General features: G+C 42.8%; 1 protein-coding gene across 1 annotated transcript in view; it reads right to left on the bottom strand.

Annotated features, from left to right (window-relative positions):
• Positions 1–8742, bottom strand: part of HGFAC (HGF activator) — a 46356-nt gene extending 37614 nt beyond the window's left edge. Inside the window, exons 1-3 of the mRNA XM_050338385.1 lie at positions 8569–8742; positions 6982–7036; positions 5128–5224 (exon numbers count right to left, since the gene is read on the bottom strand). Coding sequence (XP_050194342.1) covers positions 5128–5224; positions 6982–7036; positions 8569–8634 — 218 coding nt within the window. The 5' untranslated portion in view covers positions 8635–8742. The remainder of the gene's footprint in view (positions 1–5127; positions 5225–6981; positions 7037–8568) is intronic.
• Positions 8743–18186: the final 9444 nt, after the last annotated feature.

Genomic DNA, 18186 nt, shown 5'->3' with positions numbered 1-18186 from the left:
AACAGATTAAAAATGAGATATAGAAGCAGGACCTGAGATTTTTCAACAAATCCTCCAGAAAAAAAACCCAACGTTATTTCTAAGATTAGAAAATGAAAGACAGAAATAAAAATAAAACCAAAGCAAATAAATTATGTCTCCTTTACTCATTACAAAACAAGAAAAACAGGACCCAGACCATTTTTGATGCCTGATGGTTCCTTCAATAATCTGTGGAGGCAGGAGAACGTCCACAGAGGGACTTTTCCCTTGCTTTCAGTAACAAACTTATTTTACACTCAGTTCCTATAAGCGTTCTTATTTTGGAACTTGCTAGATGAAATGAGGAAATAACTGACATGGTGGTGATTTCCAAAGACACGAATAAAACCTTCCCTTTTTTTTCAGAGCAGGGAACTGGGTCCTGCACGCCACGTCGCCTGTGGGAATCCTACCAAGGCGAATGTTGACAGCTGCTTTCTGCCACTTTCCCTGCCCTGGTCTATCATCTCCAAGGCTCAAAGCAGTCCAAGAAGCATTGAGCTGCTATTCTTCATTCACAGAAGTAAATTTATAGGCTTCCCCAAAGTCACACAGGAAGCATGTGACTGAACTGAGGCTGAACCTTGGGGGTCTAAGTCCTGTCCCAATGTGCCATCCACCAAAAGATCCTCCCTAACCAATTCCAATGCAGCGTAATAGATATCAGCTACATGGCATTAGAAAAATTAGAGTTTACTGTATTTAATGTGCCTTATAATCTATTTTATTATGCACAATTTTATCATACCTTGAGCATTTGTGTGATCAAATATTTTTTCACCCTGGGACGTCACCAGCTAGATTGAAATTTTATTGTAGCGTGTATGTACCTTTTTAATTGCCCTACTTTCCTTCTTAATTAGATGCTATGTGGTATTTAAAACACTTAATTCCTATGAAGCATTTGAACAGGCCATGTATATTAAGTTTGGTGACCTCAATTATATAAGGTGCACCAACAAAAAGGTGCTTGGTAGTCTAGTGCAGATTAACTTGGCATGTACTTAAAGAGGCTGTTTTCTCACAAGCATTAAGGCCAATGTGACTCTTCTGGGAATTGATGGAAATTTCTCAATGATCCCTTGGTGGGAAGTAGATTTTGCTTTTTTAAGGGATGGTGTAGCATGCATGAGGATTAAGATGAGGAACGAGTTAAAACTGTTCTCAGCACTGCTTGCGTCACTCTTGGCAAAACCATCTCTGACTGAACACTTCATCTCTGCCAGCCATGATGGGGGAGGAGAATCCAAAGTTTTCTGATTCTTCTGACTGACATAATTTCTGATTTAGCTGAGTGATGTTACACTGGGCAGCATGGAATAGGCAAATGAAAAAGGCTCTGTATAAACCTAAGAAATGCAAGAAAACTCTGATTATTACGGGGGAAAATACGTTTATGTGCAAGTCAATGCTCTCTGGAGTCTGTCCAGAAGCAGTCAAGTTCTAAGCAAAAGGGGATCTCAAATTTTTCCATCTTAAATGTTTTTTGTTATCAGAGACCCTGACAGAAGCTTCTTCTATCAGCTTTCCACAACCCACTGGTCCTCCCACTCAATGCTGTCCACAGCCAGTCCCACCCTTCCCTATCGCCTTGCAGTGACTACAAAGAGGTTGATTCTACCTTGTGATGCCAAGCTGCCTCCTCAGTGTCAGGCTTCTTGCCCAGTCACATAATCCTTCTGTATGTTCCACCACATATCTCTCACTGTCTGGGAGAACCTCAGCACATCCTCAAAGCTACTTCACTTGCCTCCCTCCTTTTCTTTTTAAAATGTCTTCTTTGCTTTGAGGCTTACCAAAAATGTGATGATATTTCAGTCTTGGGGGATGTGACCCCCAGCAGCCAGACCAACCCAATAGGCTTATTATTTCTTTGCGCTATTTGCAAATGCACCCGCGCTCAAAATTTATGAAATAGCAAATGTCTTTATATCAGCCTGTCATATAAAATTGTTAATAAAAAAAGTGAAAATTTAAAAGACACAGACACTGAACTAATTACACCAGAAAAGTCCACTTTCTAGGGATAGCTTTAAATAACATTTTAAACCCATACATGGTAAACTTCATAGGAATGGACAAGCAAAATGGTGTGTCACAGATGAGGCCAAACTGGCAGACAAGATAAATGGAAAGTGGGCTATTTACCCATCATGAGCATTGGGAGTTTTAACAATAGGATGTCTTAGAGAGCAAGCAAAGGCTCAGGACAGACTGGTGGAAGGAAAGAGCTCTGCCATCACACCTGATGCTGCTACTGTTTTTGAGACTTGGAGGTTGCCTGAGACCTTTTTAGTGTTGTCCTGACTACGAGAGATGGCCAGACTTCACCTGACAACACCAAACCTTCCACCACCAGCACCAGAAAAATTTCAAGCCTGGTGCTTGACATTTCCCAGCTCAACCCACATGTACTTCTCCTTTCCAGGACTGCCATAAACTCTCCATCTTGTAATCCAGCTGTCCAAAAAGCCCTCCTCTGCACTGTTTCCAATCTGTGGCCAAAGTATCGAAAGTTATCATCTTGTGTTCCAGGGAATATGGTAAGATCATGCCCTTCCTATACACATCTAAGCCTACCTTTGCACAGGGGACCCACATATCCAGCACCCAAGCATAGGAGGAGGCTTCTCCAGGGTATGAATCAATACCTTCCAATTTACAGCCAAAATCTCAGCCAAGGTCTGCTCCTGCCATTGCCCTTGAGAAGAATCTCGAGGAACCCATCCCACCACAGGACACAGGAGCAGGGTGCTGGCAGCTTCCCTGCAACCACAGCTTGGCTCAGTTCAGACCACCCTCCCCATTTGCTCTCACAGATGTTCATTGCACACCCATTTTGCCTCTGCCCACACTGCTCTGTCTTTCTGGAGGTACCAGTGAAATTCAGGAGCAATTCCAGCTGGCTTTTTTTTTCTCCTCAGCACAAAAGGAAAATTTACATGATATCTTTAGCAAGTTATCATGTAAGACTTGGTAAGAGGACACTAAACAGGAATTTATCTGTGAAAATAGCTTATAATTAAAGAGAAATGCAATACAGGACGCTGTTAAAGGAAGACTATTATTTAAATACTGCAATTATTTTGTCTTCTTTCCTGTATTTTCAATAAATATTTATAAAGGTACAACTTGTTTGTTGCTCTCAAAAAAAGTAGGGAGGACTTTCTGCAGTCAGGAGCTGATTTATGTTGAAACAGAATCTGTGTCATATGTAGCATGAGAAAACATAAAAATTAAAGCAAATTGGAGAAGGCTTTGGCCTGCACTGTAAAGTCTTTCCTTAAAGTATGACTTGAGGACATGAACTTAAATGCATACGTGGGCGTTTTCTGGTCTGGTCTCCTTGCATTTGCTCCCAAAGAGGCATGTTGGACACAGCCTCCCATCATCTCCATCCTTCCTAGCAGCTTGCAGGCAGGCAGGAACAGGAAGGTCACGCACCTTGCCTTCACCTGCTGTCTGCCAGGTCTCCTGAGATCAGTTATTCACTGTAAGTCCAGCCTGGGTCAGTGCCAAGTCACACAAAAATGCACGGAACAGGTTTCCCAACTGCTATTCAGGGCTCTTTTGCCGGCACCTCTGTGCCTGAAGTCACACGTTAAGTTGCTTTTAGCTTATAAGCAATGAGTAAACACTGGCCAGAAGGTCACCCATGGGGTGAAATGGTCTGTCAAAACCAAACAGCTCCAGCTGTCCTCCTCCTCGTCTCCCTGCTTGTAAATGGCTTTTAAAAAATCGGAAGCATGAGAGCGAGTTGTCCAAGGTCAGCTCTAAAGTGTGCTCTAACCTTGGATCCCATCTATTCACAGGTTTTTCCATTTCTGTGGCCTAACTGGCTAAAAACAAATACACAGAGTGTCATGTATTAACGGGATACATCTTAAGCACTGCATAAAATTAAGTGGGTCCAAAGGTCAAACTCTCTTGTGGCTGCAGTTCATCAAAGACAGGGTTCAAACGAGAAAATTATTCCAGTTCCCTTTCCATAAGTTAAGATAGTCTCAAAATCTTGTTTGCTGGAGGCTTTTCTTGCCTGTGTTGTATCTGTGGATATTGGGGAAATTCCAAAGTGGTCTCCTAGCCTGGAGCTCTATGTCTATTTGTGTAAGCAGTTGTGTGCTGTGTTGTTTACATTACGCCAGCACTTACGCTTGAAACAGATTTGTCATCAGAAAGACACCACAGATCATGAAAAAATTAAACAGACAGGTATAAAAAATGAGAGTTCTGCCCTGCATGGGCGAGTAAAATAAACTCTAAAATATTATCTCCACTCTGAAAACATGCACGTGTTTGCCTTTCACATGGCTCATCTCGGCATATATTTTCACATTACTGGTGCCCTGTTTTGTTGCCTTTGATTTCTGTTAATATACATCTATTATATGGGTTTGCCTGCCAAGTTAATCGTGTTTATTCAATGGTTGCTTCAGCAAGGTTCCCACCTGAGTGCTCCTACCCCAAAATGAGCCATGAATACTTTTAACAGCTTCTGCATATGTAAAAGAGTAACCTTTGCCTAAAAGAAGGAGACCTGGCCTTAAACACACTAGGAGAATAAATCATTACCCAACAAACAGGAGTAATACCTCACTTCTTAGTAGTGCACTATCCAAAAGGGGCCTGGTGCCAATCTGGATAGAAATTAGAGATACGTCAGGGAGGGAGGGCACGGAAACCAACTTTCCTCAAAAATCAGGTGTTCTCTGCTGCAATACAAGTACCTCGACCAAGTGTCCTCTCTTGCAGGTGTCTGGATCCCTCTCCTTCAGCAGAGGCTTTCTATCAGGTCGTACCATCAGTTCTGGTTTTACTGTGCAAGCTCTTGTCACTCATGTAAGTGGCAGTTCCAATATGAAGGGCAGTGAGGGAACATTTCTGCTGTTCCTGAGCTTTCTGTGGTGCTGGAGATGCAGTGCCTGGGCTGCCTTCCCCCTGAGCAAGAGCCTTGACCTGAGGGCCATGACTATCAGCAGAACTGCACTGGTCTCCTTGGGCACAACACCAAGCTCGAGTTAATTATTCCAAAAGTAAGAGTAAAGCACTAAAACGATGACATTTTCATTTGAAGGCTGTCTTCATTTATGAGCAATGTCAACTTACCATTTCTTTCTGGAAAACATATTTGATATACACGAGTGATATAACCTTCCACCGAACCGGAAAGGAAATTTGCATAAATTTCCATCCTCCGTAAACACTGAAATACAAGAATAAAAAACTCATCATGCAGCTGAACACCAACCCACAGGTATATATATTATATGCTATTCTGTGAATTTATGAAGGTAGATATCTATAAGTTTCTCAGCTCTACTTTGGACTCTGTGTCTCTGCAACTTCTAGTGCATAAGAAGAGGCTTAAAATCCTATGTAATGACTAAATCAATAAAAATTAATGGACTGCACATCAGAATTAAGTTCTCAGATTATTTCAGTTCAAAATATATTGCAATTTCTGGTACAGCAAATGCCAATTATATTCATTAATTGCAATTATCATTTCTAATTATGTAGTATTGTAATTTCATATTCAAATCATTTCTGAAGTTGTATCCTTTCAGGTTCCATATCACATTGTAACATCTTTTTAAAATAATTAAGGAACCAGGCAGTACAAACTGAAATAGAAACAGTCAGGAGGAAGTTTTAAAGGTTGGGGGTAGACAGATATTTTTGACCATACCATTCTCCCTTTGGGATAAGCATATCCCTTACAAATGGGGAGAAACTGATGGGACCAGTGTCTAAAAAGGGCAAGTTTTACATTCACCACGTCAGTGATGGCAGTCTAAGGAAGGGTGGTGGGAGTCTAAGGACGTCTAGTGGGAGTCTATCAGAAAAAAATCCTTCAAGACAAGTCTTGAGAATGAGAGAGGCTGAAGATAAAAAAGACAATGAAAAACTGTCAGAGCTTATTTAACCATTAAACTAAAAGCAATCAATTTTGAAAGCCTGAAGCTTGAATGGGAAGCCAACCACTGCCATAATAGAGAAATGGGGCGTACAACCAAACTGGCAGCACAGCACATTTCCATTTCTCAGAGACAATGTACGGCTGCTCCTTGTCCTGACCTTACCCCTTCCCTGCTGGCTGGGGCTCCTGCACACACTTACAGTCACTCCATCTGCCCCAACTGTCCCCTTCTCTGTCAATGTGAAATGGCCACTGCCAGCCCCTCTGTCATTCTCTTGATGATCCTAGTTTGCATTGTCTGAACTAATTAAGCAAAGTTCAAATACCAACCTTCCCTGTCCAATACCTCTCATTATAAGCAGTTAGGGGAGCTGTGAAAATACATGCCCATTCAGAAGACATATTGCATCCCAAAGGCTGTTGAAGACTGTTATAAGCTATAAAGGCACCACTAATCGCCTGATTCACCTGATCTTTAACAGCAAAAGCACAGGATAAAATAAAATAAAATAAAATAAAATAAAATAAAATAAAATATAAAATCTTTAAAAATGGAATTCTGCAATTCCCACACACAGCCAGGACATTTGTTGGGTGCCATCAGAACAAATGCAACCCAGAAAGCTGCATGGGGCTCAAACCCGTCTCCCACAGAGACATCAAGGGTTTTGGTAGAAATTGAACCTATACATACAAAGAGTTTATGTACTTTAAAGTGACAGGGCAGACACAGCTCTGATTAAAGGGAGTTGCACATCTCCAGCCACACCACGTTATGAGTGAATATAAAGCCATGCCAGCTCAGACAAACTAAAATCCCATCAGCACCTTCCCATTAATCTGCACCTGAAGGAAAATTACCTGAGATTCCTGAGCTAATCCCAAATTCCCCTTTAAACAGAAATTAATATTGGCATAACCATTCCATAATCCTTATTCATGTTGAAACAAAGACAGGCTTCCTACTGACTTGCAGAGCACGGATACAGACAGGCAGATCATTCTTACTGTCATAAGACCTACTGGATTTGACTTTGTACCTTGTCGGCGAGTGAACTCATGTTTTGAGCCTCTTCCTGCCCCAGATTTGTAGTGCTACAAAGAGAAAAAGAGAATGTGGATTGGAGACACAAATTCACTCTGGGAACCATCCTATTGGGACAAATGTGTTTTCCAGGGTGCCCTGAAACTCTGTTTCTCCCAATGCTTCTGAAAACTTCTCATTATTTGCATGTGATTTTTGGTGAGGCACAGTCTGGTGAAAGAGGGTAGATACACACTGGCTCATAAAAGATCTCTGTTAAACCAGGAAAACCCAGCACAACACAACAAAGACCAAAGTTCTGCTCCATTATATATTTCTATTGCCAAGGGACACATCTCCTATTTCTCTCAGCAGCAAGCACTCATGCACTCTGGGGCCAGTTCACAGTTACAAACAATATCCCAGCATTTGACTTGTTTCTGCAGTTTTGCTGTATCCCCCAGGGCATTAGTTACAAAAGCAACCTCCAACTGTGTTTGAGTTTGCCGATCAGCAAGCACAGAGCACTAGGCTGAGCTGATTTTAAGCCACAGGAAATAATAAAAAATGGTAATACACGTAAAGTGCTGCTGCCACTAACAGTTGCCAGTGCTGGCAACTAAACTATAGCAAAATAAAAATATTTTAAAAAAACTTGCCAAAGAAGCAGCACATCATGAATGTAGAAGTGGACAGGGGACATAAGTGAGGGTTAAGAAAAAGCTGCTGCTGGTATATATAGGAGGGGCTTGAACTGCTCTGCAGAAGAAACAATTTTTGCACTCTACACTGACTGCCAGCACTGAGCAGTCTGCAACTGCTTCAGCCAGGTATGATCTTTTCCTTGGCACCTTGAAGATTTCTCTCTGCTCCCACGTGTAATATTTGAGGAGATACTTCCGTAATTCTCTGCGATAGTTGGGATTATAGCATTGTTTAAGTATATCTGAGTTGGTTTTAACCTAGCTAGTGAAATAAGGCTGATCATAAGGTCCAGGCTATTAGCTGCCCTGCTAGTGCATGGTAGATGCCAGGCCGTGGTGGGGTTTAAGCCAGCTGGTAAAGTCAAACCATCATGGCCATGCTCAGCAGTGCTCCAAGTGCCCGGCAGACATACCCCAAAAAAAGGCACAAAGCACATGATAAAAAACCATGAAAAAATTATGTGGAAACAGGGAGAGGTCTGAAAAGAACAAGATAGCTACCTAAGCTGGCCTGTTCAGTTACCAGACAGCAGTAAAGTCTGGGAGGGGAGCACTCTCCTACCATGTCAATGCAGATACCTGTCTGTGTCAACACATTTCTGAGATGAATTTTCAAAGGATTTCAGTTTTTGAGGCCTTTCCTCCTCTCCCATTCCTCATCCCTAGCAGGGCATGGATGTAAGCAGTTGCTTTAAACACAGAAACGTAGAGTACCATCTGTCCCACAGGCCCCCCATTTAGTCAGCACTGCTGACAACCTTCACCTAGCAAATCCGTTTTGTCTTCCATTTGAAGCTCTCATCCTTTTGGTCTGTTCACTCATCCAGCCCCAAGGCAACATGGTCTTGCCAGGCAGCATGTAGCTGTCAGAATCAGACTTGTAGAAGAATCAGACTTACCATCCTTGCACAGTCACTGCTCAGAGTCAGAGCCAAGACAACAGTGAAAGGAGCACAGACTTTCATCTTTGCTTTCCTCTCATGAAGGTTTTGCCTGGTACAGGGAAACTTCCAGGGCTGGGCTGAAGTGGAAGGGTGAATCAGCAATGAGCTTTCATAAGGGACTGTGATTTACTTGACTTTAGGGTATTTTAGTTTTCTAAGTAAGCAGAGCTGTTATCATTGTTAATGATTAATGTCTTCATGGATAGAAGGGAATGACATGTAGGGAGAAACTCTCCCTAAACCACAGGGAGTTAGTTAAGAGTTTACAAAGTGCCTGACCCTCAGAGATGATCCCTGGTGTAATCAGCAAATATTGAATAGCACCTCCAGAGGAGCTGATCCAATGCTGCTTGCAACCAGAGATGATTTATTATCCAGATGTTCCCCTTCTCTCTCTCTTCAGGAGCTAATTAAAAGCATGGTATAGCAATAACAAGGAGCTCAAAGCAAGCCCACTCAGGAGATGGCATTACATTGCAAAATACAGACCAGATCAATGCCAACATTAGACACAAGGATTACTCATTAACTGATGGTTACCTGCCCAGCTGTGACTTGCAACAGCAGCCTTCCAGCAACAGATTGGGAAAGTTACAAAGAAAGAAAACAGGCATTTTCCTGAAAACACATTTTGAGTACCAAAAAGCTCCCTTCTGCCACCATCTGAGCAAAGCCATCTCTGTCTTGTAAGAGGCTGTCTGAGACAGCCACAATGCAGAAACACTTCTAAGAGGGATGCAGAGGGTATTGCTAAAACACAGATTTCACCAGTGGAGTCTGTTTCAGCCCCACCTTGCCTCACAACCAAAATCCACAGGTTTGGCTGGTACAGCTGTGCCTGTGATTGAGGCTTTTGCCAGCCATGTCCTGTCAATCAGGGACCACACCTCTTCACACCCAAAATCCCCAGAGCCACAACAACAGAAAGAACACTATAGTCCTTGCTTAAGTTGTGTGTTACCCTTTGAAGTTTAACCAACACAGCTGTGGAAGGGATATGATTATTTTTAATTTTTTTGACCCAACAAGACCATGGCAGCAGGGTCCAGCAGTACAGTGGAGCTACTCCCTGCACAATTTTGACATGATGGTTTATCATGTAGGAGGGAATTTCCACTGGCTGTCCTATCACACTACTGTGGCTTTCATCACAGTAATAGGTCCTGTTAATACAATTAGGCATATATAGATATATGGACTAAACTTTCCTATTGTGAGCAAGACTTGGAACCAGGCAAATTTGGAATTTTTTCCCAAAATCCAGCAAAGACCAAACAAGCAGAAAAAAATCTTTGCCTCCATGTGTTGCTTATTGCTGGAAGACTTGAAGTAAATAAAGTTTCAGAATAGACTTGTGGGATAGATTTGTCTTATTTTCACTCATTTCAAATATGGAAATAGGATGTACAGGCAGTCTGATCTGCCTGGGGTCACCTGGCAAAGATGGAACAGATTTCCACTTTCTACCCTCATTCTTGACTTTGGCCATCAGTCTTCAAATTAGTAATGCCTGTACAATGGCTTGTAGACATCTGCTTGCCACCTCAGCTACTGAAGTTATGCAAAGAAAGAAAAAATAATACCATTAGCTGCTATTCCATTTAGAGTTCCCAAAAGTTCTGCAGAAAGAGAGAAGCAGGGGAGCAAGGAGAGGAGGTAGATACTCTTCCACCCACTCCCAGAATTAAAATCATCCCCTTCCAGGACCACAAACACTGTGTTTCTATGCTGACCAAGTCACCAGGTTGTAGGAAAGCATTTTTGCATACCTAAAAGTAACAGAGAAGAAAAGGAAGAATGCATTCTGTGTCCGTGTGTATACTACCAGTTGTTGTAGTTCATAGGCACTGATCTACATCAAGAGCTGCAGAGTAACTTTCTGCAGAGTCACAACTCTAAGCTTTTAGCTCAAACTGATACCTTAACATAAGAAAAAGGAAGAAGCACCAACACCAGGAGCCACTTCAGCTGATAGGACGGTGCTGGCACAAAGCAAAAGGAAAAGACATCAAAGCCAGAAGTTGCAACAGCTGCCAGAGAAGCACCACCATAAAATGGGAATTACCCCTGAGTAAGGTCTGAATAACAACCAAACAGTGATTTCAGGGCTCAGACAGATCTGAATCATTAAAAACTCTAACGGCTACATGTATGCTGCCTGCCTTGGTTCAGCAGAGAGGTGTCTGAACAGGTCTTATAGCCACAGCAAAAAGGTAGAATTTGAGGTGTGGTTTTTTGGTAAATTATGTTAAATGATCAGTGACTCTTTCAGGTATTTATAACCAGAAGAAACTCTGCCTGCCTTCTTCAGGCTTCTTGTAGAATCAGTGAAAAAGAAGTATGCCACATCCTTTTTTTTTTTTTTTTTTAGAAATGGTGTATCACTGGCAAGAAACTATTCAGAAAACAGAAGATAATTCAAATATTTTGGTATTTGAATTCTTATACACTTCAGAGAATGTTGGGCATTTGGGAGTTCATACAGTGTGAAGAGTACAATCTTGGTGGCAGCTGTGTGTCACATGTGAAGCTTGTGGCCATGAGCAGCGCAAGAAGTGTGCCCAGAGAGACAGCTGGGGAGCAAACCTCGGGAAAGAGAGCAGAGATGCATGAATCCCCTACACTGGTCTGGTTTTATGCCATTCCAGATAGAACCATCCAGCAGCATGGGCCTGGGTGAGCTGGGAATGACCTCAGAGGCAGAGAGGCACCCACTCTCACATTCAGGTATCACCAGACTACATGTTCTTAAGACCTCTGGGAATACCTGCCGTGAGCGAAATGCCTTCTACTGTAGGGAGGAGATGCTGTTTTGTTGGTATCCCTGCAGTCTGTGAGACCCAGGGCACTGTGCCAAAACCATCGTCCCATGGGTCGGGCTGATGAGCTGCAGAGCTTCAAGTCAATTCATCTGTGACTCACCATTTCCAGCGTAGTGACAGAAACTTTCTATAAAGGGAAATAAGATCAGGTGTGTATGGAGCTAACACTGTAACAACAACGAGAAAAACAATGAAGATATGGGAACAATCCGTATGGCATTCCAGATGAACTCCTTAACGTTAGATTTTAGACTTCATCTTAGATCAGGCTCTGTAAAACAAATAAATACAAATATATGTGTTTATACATATACTCAAATATATAAAAGAAAGGGAAAATCTGGAAATAGGAGCTAGAGGAAAGACCTGGGTTTGGGGTGACAGAATATTTGGCAGCTCCAAGGCAACTCATCCCACAAATGAAACTGAAGCTAGAGCCTGGTTCTTGTTTTCAAAGAAAATTCCATTTTTCTTTTAAAGAAAGGCACATTCTGATTCTTAATTTTGCTGCAATAATATTGAACATTTCCTGTGGACACATAATCCAAATGTATTTGGAGTCAGATTCTGCTACTACTAAAGACAATGAAAGGTTCCAAAATAAGACTAAGAATTCTTTATCATGTTTGCAGGCTGTAATCTTTCTGTATCAAAGACTAAAATCCCTTAGTTTCAGCAATCATTTTCCCCTTTATACTGACATCGTGGGAAAAAGGAAAGGCAAATAAACACAAAATAAATGAAGACAAACACAGAAATCTTGCTGCAGGCCATGTAGTACATACTGATAATGCTGCCTCATACATTTGTGTTTCCCTCACTTCCCACATTTCTTAAAAATTAACAATAATTGATACAAGCCCAGACTGAGTCCAGACTCTGAACTGCATAGTAATAATGACATAATATTAAGAACAATCCTTAATCATTAAGTATCAACAGGAAGTAAATTAACTGAGTCAGCCATCAATATGAAATAATAAAATTTCAGTTTTTCTCATCAATTAGTTGACTAGACATATGTGAAAAGACAAGTCTAAACACACACACACATCTGTTTGCGTTCATTTCTATGTACCAGCTAGCAAGAAGACTCTGAGAGGGCTGTCCCCTGACTGCAAGTTCATGTGTTCTCCATTTTTTCTGACCATTGTTCCTGAGATAACTTCCACTCAGCTACTGCAAAACTGAAGAAAAACTATAAACTTTTCTAATGACTGATTGCCCCTCTATTTTTGCAAATTTCTAAGCTTTTTCATAATAATAAGATAACCTCAATTAACTGGGTAATGTTGCCTCCTAAGATGATCTGACTTCACAGCTCTAGTTGGCATTATTGCTGTGAAGCCCAGACTCAGCTTCCTGGATAAGGAGACGGTTATAGGAGCAGTGCTGGCAAAAGGAACTAGTGCAAGTATCTAAAGTCTCTGCAAGCATGATCTGCCCACCACCTTTATACAACCTGATGACTACACGTGAACTGTAAGTAATTAGAAATATTTCTGGCATTAAAAATACAACTTTAAATTTATCTTTCAGGAACGAGTAGGATGCAAGACATCCTGTGTGCAATTCTGTTCCTGGTGTACAAGCAAGGGACTCAATGCTGACCAGAGACTGACACACAAACTCACTAAATTCTCTTCTTTTTTGCTCTCGGGGACCTGCAAACCACACTACAGACCTTGTTGTCATTGTTGGGTGGGATTCTCTTCATTTTTGTTGCTTGAGATCATTCCCATCATCCTGGGAGCCATTACCAAAACTCAGCTGTCCCTGTTACTTAATGAATGTCCTAATCACCAGAACTGAGGCTAACACTCATGGGCTAAAAGTATAGTGACAGATATATACATATATATATATATACACACACATATATATATATATAAATAAGGCAACACAACAACACTGGGAGTATCTGAGGAACCCTTTCTTGCCCCTCCTTCATCCTCCTCAGTTGCCCCCACACAGGAGGACACAGGTCACACCTGTCTTGGCAAATAGTGCAACCTCAATCTTGTCACTCACATCCAAAACCAGCATCTTCATCACTGGGCAAGAAGTGAGCCTCCACCTTCTTTTATGTCTCCTGCAGTGGTGCCTTGAGAAAAGCCATTGTGTTCCTTTTGCTAAAGCAAAGAAAGCAAACTGAAATCACTTTGGTTGTTTGCTTATTTCAGAATGAGAAAAGAACAGCTTTGGCTCAAATCAAACTCAAAAATTGAGTTAGTCATATAGGCCTTGAACAGTGAAGCGCCCAGCTACACTGCAACCACAAACAGCCCCGGGTGTCATCCCCTCCTTTCCCTGGAAGCTGCAGAAAATCCAGGGGAAAAAAATTGACATGGTTTTGGCTTTCAGAGAGAACTGGAGTCCCGGTCCATCCTCTCCTGCACCAGATTTTGCTGCTAGTCCTCGCAGTCCCCAGATTGCACATAACCTCTGCCACACAGAGCAAACAAACCCTTTCACAAACCACCCGCCCCTCTCCTTAAGGCAGCAAGGCTGGTAAAAGCGCAGCTGCAAGAGGCTGGTTGCTGAGCAGCTGGGACCCAGCAAGCACTGATTTGGCGCTGCAGCACTTAGCAGATAATCCTGAGACAGAAAGATACACCTTCACCCAAATGTTTACTCCTCCTCACTCCTTTCACCTCCCACACTCCCCCAGCTCCTCCAGCAGCTCTCCTGGCTTCCCTCACCAGCAAGCTCACAGCTCTGGGGTTTTCTGCACCGATTTCCTTTCTCTTCTCTCCAGGGACTGAAACTGTTCTCAGATCTACCATGTCTTTTTTTTTTTTTCATCTCACTCACTCATCACCCTCATCCTCTCTGGCACGTTGGCTGTGGATGTCCCATCCTGGCCCACGACCTTACTAGCAGCCTCCAGTGCCTCACAGTGCTCAGCAGCAGAGGGATTGTCTTCCTTCTATGCACAAGACAGTCTCATGTGTTACTGGGTTTGTCCTTTTGCCGCTGCCTTCTGCATGGCTTGGGACTTTGGCAGCTCTGCAGACCTTCACACTACCATCACATCTCCCTGTGGACATGGATTTTCTCCACATGATTCCTCCAGTTGGCCTTGGCATGTTTCTGTTAAACATTACGCTTCACCAAATCCCACATCCTGGTGTTTATCTGGCACTTCTACCCTCTTATCTCGCTGCTGCCCCTCAGACGAGGCCTCCTTAGTCTTGCTCTCCACTAGCACCTTCTCCTCCCACATGACTGGGTCTGCACTCAGAGCTATACCAACCTCAAAGTATCAGACCTCATGAGTCCCTCTCCAGTCACAAGGTGTTGTATCCACCTTCCTCCCTCAGTCCAGAGCTGCACAGCCTGTCCTGATGGCCTGTGTCCCACAGGAACAGGCACAGGACCCTCCACTGCCCAACACCCAGAAGCTGCAGTCTCTCAAACATGCTCTGCAGCAGCAGCAAGCACCTGGGCCATGCCCTCCTTTGCTTCCAGCACCTCCAGGAAGGCTCTCCTCATGTTTTTATACTTTCCCTGTGTCTATACCCCTGCTTCAGCCTTTCACACGACAGCCTCTCCTGCCAACCTTTCCCAAAGAGGCACATGCCACACTGATCTGGCTGAACTCTGTGAGCACAATCTCCTGTACACTGGTCCCCATTGCCATGGGTGGCTGGCCACATCAGGATGTGGTATCAGACAAAACCCTGATGATGACTTTTGTCTTTTCAATTGACCACCCTTGTGTGCACTGGTTTTGTAATGGCTTCATGTGTACTTCTCTGTGAAACCTCATTTTAGCCAGATACATTCACCACAGGTATTTATTGCAGGTACATGTTTTTAAAGCCTTTCCTGCAAATGTGCTCATGAATATTTTTTTGATGCATCCAGAAAACTTTGCTTCTGCTCTGAAAAAAACCAAATCATATAAAAGTTGCAATGGAAGAGCTGGGCTTGAGCTGTAGAAACAAAATCAACCTGTGCTTTTATACCCCTAATCACACAGATCTGTGAGTGATCTGAAGCTCTGCTACAAGCCACAATATGCTGAATCTTAATTAACATCCCAGACATTGATCCAATCAAAGCTTTTAGAAGTCCATTTCATGGTAACACTTTAATTCTGTTCATACACCTAGATGTCATGATATATCTAAAATACTATGCCTGCAACCAGTCTAGGATGTGTTTGCATGAAGAGACTCCTACTGTATGAATAAGAGTGGAAAGTAGGTAACTGTATTTTTCAAGGACTTTGGTATAAACCTCTGCTGATAACCCTGGCTGAAACAGTAGGCCCATAGACAGAGGCGTGCGGGGTTTTTTTAGCTGTGTACTCACTGAAAACTGACAAGAAGAGGTGTGGAGGCACCCACCTTCCACCGATGCCAACACATTTAGGTAACTTCACAGGCTGATTTGCAATTGTTAGGCACTTACATTTTTAGCTGTGCTCAAATTTCTGCTAGTCCACCCACTTGCTTCATTAGCATATTAGACGCCCCCATGGCATGCTTTAAAATGGTCTATAAGTCAAGCATGTGTGAGGGAAGGTGGCTCCACTTCTGCAGCTGAAGTATTCCCTTTGGAAGGGGGAAAGAGCACTACCAAGGAAGGGACAATCCCATGGGAAGCATGTCAGACCCACAGCCTGCCTCAACTTGGGTATGATTTCCTGTGGTAGGGTGGTGAGCAGGGTTGACATATAATGGTCCAATTTTTCTGATTGCAGGCCTAATAATATTCTGTATACATCCACATTTTCTGTACTTTTTTCATATATATATATACACACACACACACATATATATACATATATACAAACCTGTAAGGGACTCCTCCAGCTTCTTCCCTCAGTCTCCCTGCTGCCAAGCTCTTATTCCTGTGCTGGAGAAGGACCCTTGGACCTCAGCCCCATGCTCCAGGGTACACTTAGGAGAGCTGCTAATGTAACAGGTAGGCAGAGAGACAAGGCTGCCTCCTGGAAGGAAGGGCACAGTGTCCCTTACCTGGGCTCCCCTCTCACTGCACACAAAAGCCAAACTACCAGCCTCCTCTATTATCTCCCTTGCCTGTCCATCGTCTCATCCCATTGGATACTGCTGCATAGCTTTTTCACCAAATCAATAGGGATTCTGTCCCTGACAAAACTCCAAGGCCATTTTTCCTGTATTCCTAAAGGTAAAGCAGGCAGAGATGTCCCAGGAAGAACCTGGGGTCCCTCCTGTGGAGCTGCCCTCTCCCCACCCCACAAATCCTGGCTTCAGAAGTGATTGTGAACCACTCACTGTCTCATCACTGGCCTCTAGAATAGGCTTAGGGTAAAGATTTCACAGCATGGTGAATACCTCTGCTGTATTTCCTTCTCTCTTTTTTTCTCCCCATTTTCCTGTATCTCCAGTGCCACTCCCTGTAATTGCTGCAGAAATGTAATTGCTGCTCTGTGTAATTGCTGCAGAAACAATCTGAGCTGTCATTGAACTACACTGTTCACAGATCAGGAGGAACTGGCAGATCAGAGTCACCCCACCTAGCTTCAGGGGCCTCCTGCATATGTATTTACATCTGAGGTAGGTATCAAGGTTCACAGCATAAGCAATGGAGACCTTGAAAATAAAGAAGAGTTAAATTTAAGGTATGAGACCCCTGTCCAAAAGTATGTTTCTACTTGAGGATGAAACAAATCGTTCTTTATACCTATGGACAGTATTAAACAAACAATTCTTTATTTCCACAGACAGTATTAATTATATCCCTAGCAAGTACATAAAGTAACACCCATGTTTAGGATACAAAGGCAATTTTGGAGTAGACACCTAATGTTAGGAAAGATCCCAACTTCACGCTCCTAGAAGAGAAATCATGACTTTCAGATCAGCTCTGCTAAGTCTATTTTGGATTTTCTTTTGCTCACAGGAGGCCAAATCCTGTGTACTACAGAACTGTCTAGCAAGGAAAATTACATTTTATGACATCACAGAGTGGGTGCTTTAGTGGCATAAGCAACAAATGGTAGCAGAATCTCATACCTCTGTATCAGTCCCTTTCCCACAAGAGCATAAAACAAACAGGCAAGATGCAATGGGAGAACCAGCTTTCTCCAGGAGATGGAGGCGGTGCAAGACCGATGGAGCTTCCCCACCCTGCACCTTCCCACAGGAGATGAACATCTGCCTGCCTTCACCCCCTCTCCAGGGAATGAAGTTGTGGCATGGTTGTGCTCTGGATTTTCTAAGACACACACGCTCACACTTTAGTCAATGCTCAAATGAGTAAGAGCAAGATCAGAGATACGTGCCCACCATCACGGATTATCTCCCAGTTGCAAACATGTTTCAGCTAACTGCTCTGCATACAGAGGGCTGATCTCAGCCAGGCATTGCTTCATCTTGGTCATAGAACCAGCTCTGGAAATTTTAAACTCATGGAAGAGGTTGAGGTTATGTAGCTGTTGTTGATGGATTTCATGTTGTTGGTATACTGGAAAATATGGGCAAATAGCTACTGAAAAGGATGCATGTGTAAGTCTATAAATGAGGGACAATAGTAATTAAAGGGTAGCTTCTCCTCCTCACATGGTTTCATACTTACAGAAAAGACTTAAAGCATTAAGAAAGATCCCAGTTACCTCTTGCAGGAATGGGGAGAGGAATTAGTTACATTTTTGTGCCCTGGTCTAAGAATGTGCCATTCCAACAGGATTAGCTTTAATCAGATGAACTTCTAGCAGACCTTTTATTCATCAGTCTGGAATTGAGGTGTAAATCTGCAC

The sequence above is a fragment of the Myiozetetes cayanensis genome, unplaced genomic scaffold (assembly GCF_022539395.1).
Source record: "Myiozetetes cayanensis isolate MyiCay16 unplaced genomic scaffold, myiCay2020 scf7, whole genome shotgun sequence".
In the NCBI taxonomy this organism is placed as follows: Eukaryota; Metazoa; Chordata; class Aves; order Passeriformes; family Tyrannidae; genus Myiozetetes; species Myiozetetes cayanensis.
The sequence above is the reverse complement of the archived record's forward strand: the minus strand, read 5'-3'. Positions and strand labels throughout refer to the sequence as shown.